We start from the raw sequence: 9603 nt of genomic DNA, 5'->3' as shown, positions 1-9603 counted from the left end.
TCTGTAAAATGGGGATTGCAATAGTGCCTACCTCCGAGATAGCCCTTGTGAGGATTACATAAGACTGTGCAGATGCTCTCAACACATGGTAACTGCTTTGCGGCCAGAGCCTGGGCTCTGGGCTACAGATCCACTGGGAGCTGGGGACTGGGTGCACAGGCCCATCCCTGCCCATAGGGGCTCCTCCAACAAACGACCTTGAAACTGCAGGTGATTGATAATAAGCAGGACCCCCTCCCAGGGCCCTCTCACTCTGATTTCTCAGGGTTGAGTTTCCTCTCTGCTCTCCGCAACCCCCTCCTCCTTAGTCCCACTACTTCCAAAGAACAAAAGTGTCCCAGCTGTGGCGGCCCAGACAGCGAGTGCGCACTGTTTAGCATACTGGCTATTCACTGGCGCCCCTGAGCCCAGCACCACCTTCTCTAGCCCCAGGGTCTCAGCGGGCCTTGCCCACTATTACCCCTGAGGGCAGACCTTCCTGAGAGCACTGCTCCTTATCACTCCTGCTGGCTGAGTTTCTGCTGGCTGGTCTACGCAGGCAGGAGGGAGTGGCTTTTTCCTGGTTGGGGGGATGAAGCGGCAAAGGATGTGCTGCCGACCCAGGTTGCAAGTTTTCGAGAGTTTCAGTGCGTCCCAGATAAATCCATCCATCAGTAGGGCTTGACAGCAAAGCCAGTACATTCCAGGGAGCGGGCCACCACGGGAGCTGCTCAGGGTCTGGAGGCTTTTAAAGCCAGTCTAAGACTCTGCTCCATTTGAAGATTTGGTTTCTTTAAAATCGGGGGAGTCTGGGTCAGCACAAATTTCTCTAATGACCCCGCGGCCGGCGGAGCTTTTGCTGTCTGCGATCTGTGGTTGGGTGGGGACACACAGGGAACCCAGCCGGCAGACTGCGAGTTTGAGTCGGAGCTCAGTTAAGGTGCGGGTTGAACCTGTGCAGGTCAGCTGCCTTTTCTGCTCCCCAGTTTCCTTATTTAGAATGGGAACACGAGACTCTTTTGGGGATTCAGTGGGATGGTGGAGGGTGTGAAAACCTCTGAACAAATATTCTGCTCAAATATGGTTTTTCTTCTTCCTCTCCACACCAGTTAGGAGCATATTTAAAGGGTTTAATAAGTAACTCATTAATTGGCAGCCAGTCTGACACTTACAAGAACAACTTTGTCCAGTCATTTCAACTAAAGTGAGAGGCAGATTTGGCCACGGATCTCAGGGTAACACCAGGATACTGCAACCTCTAACCAGATCAACCCAGGCCCAGTTTCCCAGATGACTTCTCCACCAACTCTCCACCTTCAGTGACTGCAGGAGAAGTGACCTCAGTGGGGTCCTGCCCCATTCCTGCCCTTTCGTCCAAAATAGCAACAACTATGAATAAACTCCTACGCAGTTAGGTGTTTAATTAGATTCCTCATCCATAAGTATATTTTAAATGCTTCTATTCTCATAATAAATTGAAGATCAGCTGTACCATAAGCCATGGGTTTTTTTCATTTTCCCTGGAAGACTCCTTAATGACTAGGTAGCCCTAATTTTACAGATGCAGAAACCAAAGCCACGTTCGCAGGGCCACACAGCAAGGGAGTGACAAAACTGAGCAGAGAAATCCGTGCCACCACCGGCTGCGTGGCACGAGGGAAGGCACGGATCACTGTGGCAATTCCAGGAGGATTTTGCGAGTGTCTGAACCAAGAAAGTGCGGTACTGAGTCTGGGCTTCGCCGGGAGGAACCGCTCATAACCGAGCAGATGCTTGGAAACGTGGGGGGCCTCGCCGCCGCGAGTCGGAAGATTTCGTAAAAGGAAAGTCGCCTTCGGTCTTAAGAAACCTTCGCTCTCCAGAATGCGGGCCCCTGCACCACGCCTGCCCTTCTCCGGCCTTGTTCTGCTTGCGTTTGCGCTGAGGCTGAGACTGGGATTTTGGCGAAGGTCCCCTTCAGCGCTCTCGCAGCCTAGGCCCGGTCCTTGGCCTGGAGGTCTCGGCGGGCAGTCCGAGGCCACATCCCGAGGTCCCTAACCGGAGCGCCTAGCTGCGCGGCGAACAGATGCGCACCGCCTGCTGCTGCCCAGGGCCGGCCGCTGAAACGGCGCAGTTGGTGGCCGAACCCTCCGGGGCCAGGCTGCGCGTCCTTAGGCCTCAAGTCCGAGACGAGGGCCGCAAGGCCCCAACTGCTCGAGGAACTGCCGAGGCAGGCGGGCGGGCGGGCGGAGGTTGCCCGGCCCAAGGGCGCAGTGTGGACTCCGGTCTTACCGATGAGCGGGGGCGACCTCATCTCGTCTCGCCGCTCCTGCACCGACGGCAAACGCGGGGAAGCTCGCAAGCCTGGGAGGCGATAGGCGCTGGCGCCCTTGGAACTCAGAGCCCGAGTCCACCACCCAAGATGGAGCAGGAAGGCCCTTCTGCCGCACTGTGACCGCTGGGCCTGGTGTCAGGGTGGCTGCAGGTGTCCCCTAGGCCGCCTCCCTATCCCTTTGCTAAGCAAAGTCCTCCCAAAAGTCCTCCCAAGTATTAGAGCGCTTTGTTTGGGAGGGAGCGCCAGTCCGCCGGCGATGCCCGACCCGGAACTAATTTCTGATTTCTTTGAGCCTTAGTTTTTTCAACTGCAAAATGGGGAGGGGCATCCAAACCTCGCAGAGACTGGGTGCGGGTCATCGTCAACCACACATTGCGTGCAAAGCTCGCGGTCCGCGGCCGGCGTTGTACAGGGAGCTGCTGAAGGGAGCGGCCAGCCCCAGAGTGTCTGTCTCTGTCTCTGTCTCTCTCTCCCCCCCCCTCCCCTTCCCACCTCCCTCCCTGGCTCTGGCCCGCCCGGGTCCCCACTACATCGCCCAACCCCACACTCCACCGGCTGCGGAGCATCCCAGGGAGCTGAGGTCGGGCCTAACTCCGCGTGCCTGGGCGGGGCAGCCTCGCCGGTCTTTGCGGACGCCTGGGGCCCAACCCCCGCCCCCACCCTGCCCGCGGGTGGAGCCCAGCAACCGGCGCTCGGGGAGAGCTCCCGCGACCAGTTCGCCTGGGTCGCGAAGCTGCCTCGTGCCTCCTTGTCCGGCATCTGTAAAATGGGTGCAACTTCAGAGACTCTCCAAACGAGACTAGGGAAGGCCGCGGGGAAGGGCGACGAGGCGAAGTGTCCAGCCCTTGCCCAGAGACCGGCTGCTTCTTGTCCTCAATCCCCTCCGGGGACGTTGGCCTGGCTGAACGTCCACACTCACCCGCCTACCTCCAGAGCCTCAGGCGCTTCCTCCGGCCGAGGTGGGGCCTCTTGTTGGGAGACGATCCAGAAGGAGGCGCCCTTGTGGGCCTCCCAGCCTACTCCAGATTCCCGTTCTCCTAAACTCAGCTTCAGGGGCGCGTGCCTGGTCCGGGTATTTCCGCGCCGCGACTGTGCCTCACAGTCCTCCCGGTGTGGGGACTGGGAGCTGTGTCCCTTAGCGGGGCGTCCTCGGGCTCTCATCCGGCGCAGCCGCAGTGGAAATGGCGGCGACCTCCAGGCTTTGCACAGCGGGAGGAGGGCGTTAGGCGCTAAAAGCCCTGGCTTGGCTCAGCAATTCCTCCCACCTGTTGGGGGCGCCCACACTGCCCTGGGTGCGCGTGGTTGGGTGACGGTCACCACCCGGCCCCACACAAGTGGGCTGAGCCCCCCTAACTTGAAGAGACCCCTAGCCGTTCTCTGGCTGGGCAAGGCTTCGCTGGGACAAAGCGCTCAGGGAGAGCAAACGCCCGCGAAGTCACTGGTTGGGGAAAAACTGCCCCCTCTCCCCTAGGGCCGCAGCGGCACTGGGTCCCTGTCCCCGGGCCTGCCTGAAAGCCCAGCCCGGCTGGCCTCTCGTTCAGAGACCTTTTGCGCAAAGTCAGGCACCGGAGAGGGAAAAAGATGTGTGTGCGTTCCCCAAAAAGGCCCGAGAATCGAGGGTCCCTCTGGTAGAACAGCAAACATAATTTAGAAAAAAAACAAAAACCACTAAGCCCTGTTATGGAGGAATAGAATAAAAGCGAGGGAAAATAGAAAGCGATACCAGTGCCCGAGGAGGGGCCCTGCTTGTTCAGCAAAGGCAAAGACGGTCGCTCTGGTTTTTAGATATTCAAGTCCCCAGCCGAAGGGCCAACCTTTCCCATCCTGATGACGGCGTTTACTACGATTTTTTTTTTTTTTAAGCGGAGAAAATAGAAGCATTTCAGGAAAACACCCAAGGAAGAGACCCGAAGCTCTGAGTCACCCTAGTTCTTCTCTGGGGTGTCTGGGAGTCCCCAGGGCTTGGAGGTGGGGATGAGGGCAGAAACGCTGCAGCTCCAGCTCTTTCTTAGACTCCCTCCCCTTCCTAGAGGCCTGCAGTGCAGACAATACCGCTGCCCGCCTGCAACGAAGGCGCCCAATATACCCGAGCCCGCAGGGTGCCGCGAGGCCCCTAGGGAGGCAGGGCGATGAGGCTGGCGGGGCTGCTACAGGGCCTCCGAGATCGCACCCAGAAGGGTTTAGCCTTAAGGAGACCCGGGGAGCCCGGCCTGGAGGAGGGAAGGAGAGACACAGAGACCGGGACTGAGAGGGGTAGAGGCAAAGAGATTTTGGAAGACAAGAAGGGGAAAACAAGGACCAAAAGAGAGGAGGGAAGTAAGGAGATAGAACGCGAGAGTCGGAAATGGGAGAAAGGATAGGACAAAGAAAGATGAAAAACTGAAAGCAATAGAGAACGAACTATACAGAGGAACATAAAACTGTAAAGAAAAGTTAAAAAGATATAGTAACAGAGACCAAGAGTAACAGAGGAGGAAACAGAATATTGTGGAGAAAGAAATGGAGAGGCCAGAAAATAAGAAAAGTTTTTAAAAGACTGAAAGGGAGAATGATAAAAGGAAAAAAAATCAACGAGCAAGATGAAATGTTCACGGACGCTGCGAGTGTGTGTTTGTCGTTGTTATAAGGGGCCACCTGCTCCAGATCCCGTGATCCCGAAACTTCTAGCTTTTGAGCCGAGGTAAAGCGGGTGGACTGGGCCACGCCGCTTTCACACCTGGGCTTGGAGTCCTGGGCGTTCCGGGCGCCCCGCCCCCTCCTGTCTAGTGACGCCACCACGGCTGCAGTGAAGTCACGTGACATCACGCTCCACCGGCGGTCCCACGCAACCCAGAAGGGCGAGGGTGTCCCGGGGTTGTGCGCTACACTTGCTCCCCAGACGCCGAGCGTTTGGAGAGCCAGGCAGCGCGCCTGCTCTGCGCGCACAGGCCGCGCGCAGTGCGCCCAGATCCTCTCAAACCTGTCGGAGGGGCCCGCACAGGGCCTCTCTAGAAAGAGAGAGGACAGTGGGTTGTGGGTTGTGGGAGGGAGGGGGCGTGGGCTTCGCGTCCCAGAAAGTTCGAGGTCACCGTGCCTCCCACCCCTTAGGTGGGTTTGACTTGGGACGGTCTAAGTACCCGTCCAGGCGGGGCCTTTCACTCCCCAACTCTGCCTGGCGCTGCTCTGCGACCTCTGAGCCTAGAGTGCCCTTCCCACGTCCACCCCATCCCGCGGGCTCCCGGACTGCGGGCGGCCGGCACGCACTGACCTGCACCGCGGATCCTCCGCGGGGCCCCGAGCCGGGGTTCGAGGTGAGGCGAATACCGACGAGGCTCGGAGAAGTGGACGCTCGCCCGCACACCGCCGCTCGGCCTCTACCGCCGCAGGGGGTGGGGCGCAGGGTCGGGAGTCGCCGAGCATTATTGGAACGAAAACGAAATAAAAGCGGCGTTAAGTGAAATAGCTAACTTTTTTATTAAATAAAACGACTTAAATAAAAGGAACGGAAAAGGAGAAGGGTGGACCCAGCCTCAACGCAGGGTGCCCCAGCCCCTGGCGCTTCCCCCAGTCGCCTGATCGGCCGCCCCTCCTCCAGTGGCCCCCGCGGGGGAAGCAGGTGGCCGGTTTCTAAAGAAAAAAGCCAAAACTTTTATTATTTACACGTTTGGGCAAAAGTACAAAGTATAATACAGGCGCCCGGCCCGGGGGCTGCGGGCGAGGGGCGGAGAAACGTAAGGCGCTTTCTTTGTCAGGCCCGGGCCTCGGGCGGGACTGGGCGCGGGGCGGGGGCTCGGATTGTGCAGTCGCGCGGAGCCCGGGCCCAGCCCCCCTCCGCAGGCGGCGGGGATGCGGCCGCGCCCCGGGGCCTACTTGAGCTTGGCTGGCCCTTCCCGTCTCGGCCTCGATTCCCCCCCAGACCGGCTGGGGGGCCGGGGCGCCCCGCCGGGTCGGGGCGGCGATACTTGGTGACGGTGCGCGCTGGCGGCTCACACCAGAGAGGTGACGGCGGGGACCTTGGAGCTATCCTCCTCCCAGGGCTGCAGATTCTGCAGAGCAAACAGCGAAGAGTTGTGCAGACAGAGCGGGTCGGGCTGGATAGAGTCGTTGAGGCTCTTTTGGAAGGCGTCGTGTTGCAGCTGCAGCATGAGCCGACTCGCCTGCTGCCGCTCCGCCTCCCGCTCCTCCGCCGTCTGCCGTCTGCACCGGGGGAGGGAGAGGGACAGCACCGTCAGGCACCCGGCACCGCGGGGCCGCCGGCGGGGCCCCCACCCGCCCGGGAGCCAAGGCCAGCCGGGAGCCTCGAGGCGCAGAGTCAGTCTGCTTCCCCGCCGGCCTTGTGCGCCGGGGACCCGCGGGTCCGCGGAGTGGGTTGGGATGGTTTGTTTTTGTTGTGCGCGGGGAGATCGCCGGGAGGAAACTCCGCCCGCCGCCCACTTGCACACCCGGGTATTGTGGCTTCGCCAACAACAAAGATTGTTTCTTTGCGGGGTAACAAGGGCAGGGCGTGTGTGTAACTGACTAGGCCCTACAGGCAGCCGGGTCACTGGGGTCCGCGGGTGGGCGGGCAGGCTCTGCACCTCGCGGTGTCCCCGGGTCCGGTCAGCCTCATCCGGTTCTCCCAGGCTCTGTCTCAAACCCCTCTTGCAGGACGCGATCGCTTCGCCGTTCACGGGTTGGATCGAAAGAGCGATCGGATAAAAACAGGGCTGGAGTCGGGATGCGGAGCTAGAGCGGGAACCCGGAGCCCCGCGCGGATTGTCGGGAATCGGAAGGGCAGGGGGCAAGCAGGAGGGTTTAGCGGAGCGCGAGAGGCCCGGGATGGGGTGGGGTGTTGGCGGGGGGCAGGTGAGAGGAAACCGAGCGAGCGCAGGAGACCGAATAAAACACGGAGAGAGTTGGAGAGGCTCAAGAAAGCGACACAGGGATGGGAATGGAGGAGAATTCCAGACACGGATGAGGACAGGCGCGCGGGAGGGCGAGCTGGGAGATAAAACCTGGGAAGGAGGGGGAGGTGCAGCCCTAGGAGGGCGAGTAGGGGGTAGCGCAGGGTGGGGAGAACGCGAGGCTCCGGCGCGGGGCGGGCGAAGGGCCGGTGCAAGGTGGGCCGGGCCAGGCCTCTCTCACCGCCACTTGGTCCTCCGGTTTTGGAACCAGGTCTTGACCTGCGCGTCCGTCATTTTGAGGGACTTAGCGAGCGCCGCCCTCTCGGCCGAGGCCAGATACTTCTGGCGGTGGAAGCGCTTTTCCAGCTCGCAGATCTGCACCCGAGAAAAGGACGTACGCGGCTTCTTACGCTTGGGCGGCGTCCTGTTCTGGTAAGGGTGGCCGATGCGCCGGGTCACGGTGAAGGGCGTGAGCGCCGCCGCCGCTGCGGAGACACACGAGGCCCCCTGAAGCCCGGCCCAGCTCGACTGCCGTTCAGGCACCATGCGGACCCGGTGCCGCCCGGTGGGGCGCAGAGTACTACGCTATTTCGTTGGTCCCGAGGGTCCCCAGCGGCACCAAGCCGGTTGGGAGATGTCCCCCTCTTTCCCCGGGCACAGGCTTATTTCCCCCAAACTCTCTGATTTTTCTCCCCTCTATGGTTGCCCGGGGCCCTGGGCGCTGAGGCCTCCACCGCACTTGGGCCTCCGGAACCGTTTCCCCGAGTGAAGCACGTAGGGCGCGGCGCCTCTGGCCCCGGGAGGGCCGAGGCCCGGCGCCTTTTTGGACACCCTGCTCACCTGTGAAACGGTCTTTTACGAAGCGGCGGCTGCTCTCCATCCAGGGGAAATTGAGGCCGCCCAGGCTGGAGACCGTGGGCACGGAGGGCATGGCAGGCAGCGCGCTAGGCAGAGGCGGCGGCACGGCCCCGGGCAGCGGCCTGTGCGCTGGCACTCGGATCACGCCGGCGGGCGCCAGGCTCAGGTTGACACTGTAAGATCCCGCGTCCTCGAAGGGCGCGCCGAGGCCGGCAAAGGAGGTGGGCAGAGACGGGTATGTGGCGCCCGGACGGCCCCCGGGGGGCCCTCCCAGGTAGTTGGCGCCGTCGGGGCCCCGCGGGGCTGGTGCGCTGTCCTGGTCCGGGCTGTTGAGGATCTGGTCGATGCCGAAGCTGATGGGCTCGTGCGGGTGCGGGGTCTGCGCGCTGGCTGGCGCCTCCATCCTGGGCGGGCGGAAGGGCTGGGCTGGGCTGGGCGGGGAGGCGGCTGGGTCCCCGTTACGGCGCGGCCATGGAGCGCCCGGCGCCTCTCGTCGCACTGAAACTTTGCCAAGAGTGCGCGGGCCCGACAGGCTCTGTGTCATCTTTCTTGAACCGAACCTGGAGTTTCCGCTGCTAATTCCTCTCCCGCCGCAGCCATTGGCTGCGATCAACAAGCCTCTCTCCTCCCATTGGCTCCTGGCTTTCAATAAAGGCCTAATTCATGGAAATAGGAGCTTAGGGACTGTTCCAAGGTGACATCATTTTAACAAACGAACAATAGGTCAAATTTATTAGCCGGGATAATGGGCGGCGGATATTAGCGCCTGAACCACAGCCTCCCAAACCCGAAATCTAACGAAGCTGCAATTAGGAGACGTTCCCCGCTCCTCCCGGCTAGGGCAGCTTCCCCGCCGCCGAGCGGGGCGGGCAGGGCGCTCTGCTGGTGAAATTGTCATTTGCTGAGGGGGGTTTCGTTTTCTTCCAAAATTTTTTTTTTTTCATCTGAGCAAAACCCAAACAATATGAATCCTTTCAATTACAATGGAGTTGCAACTCCGGAACGACCCTGCGGAATCCGCGGCAGCGTCCTGGACACCCCACCGCCTCGGGAGCAACGAAAGGGGCGCACCGTGGGGTGCAAGCTGTGCGCTGCCTGCGCGCGGGGTGAGGACAGCACCGGAGCATGCCCCGCGCTCCCGAGGACACCGACCCGCGTGGGGAGAATTCACCCCCGCCCGGGCTTCGGCCGCGGCGTCGCGGCCACTTTAGAGACGCTCCCTGGCACCCACCCGGCAAGCGGACCGAGGCGAGACTCTCAGGTGCCCACGCGTGCCAGGCCCGGCTGAACGGGACCCGGGGTCGCCCGGTGGGGAGCGAGATCCGGTCCCTCGAAATTCGTTGCAGGATGGACGGGACTGTGGACCCGCGGGGAGACCTGCCCGAGGGGCGGCAGGTGTCGAGACCTGGGATTACCGAGGGGCAAGGGCGGGGGAGGGTCATATTTAGAGCAAATAGCGGGATTTCTTTGGGTAACCCTGGGCGCTGAGACCACTCCTTGCTTTGCCCGCGCCCTCGGAGGCTGTGCAGGCGGGCCAAGGGGCACCGGTGACAGGACGGCGTGCAGGGCGGTCAACCCCCCTTGCCCCCC

At 61.4% G+C, this 9603-nt stretch overlaps 1 protein-coding gene across 1 annotated transcript; it reads right to left on the bottom strand.

The window, feature by feature from the left end:
* Positions 1 to 5727: 5727 nt before the first annotated feature.
* On the bottom strand, positions 5728 to 8528 carry TLX3 (T cell leukemia homeobox 3). The gene is made up of 3 exons (XM_029218608.1): positions 7996 to 8528; positions 7397 to 7640; positions 5728 to 6469 (listed from the first exon to the last, which is right to left on the bottom strand). Exons 1-3 carry the CDS (start codon positions 8414 to 8416, stop codon positions 6259 to 6261), a joined length of 876 nt encoding a protein of 291 aa, XP_029074441.1. The 5' UTR covers positions 8417 to 8528; the 3' UTR covers positions 5728 to 6258.
* Positions 8529 to 9603: the final 1075 nt, after the last annotated feature.

This window comes from Monodon monoceros, unplaced genomic scaffold (assembly GCF_005190385.1).
Source record: "Monodon monoceros isolate NGI ecotype Baffin Bay Population unplaced genomic scaffold, NGI_Narwhal_1 Super_Scaffold_12, whole genome shotgun sequence".
Lineage (NCBI taxonomy): Eukaryota > Metazoa > Chordata > Mammalia > Artiodactyla > Monodontidae > Monodon > Monodon monoceros.
The sequence above is the reverse complement of the archived record's forward strand: the minus strand, read 5'-3'. Positions and strand labels throughout refer to the sequence as shown.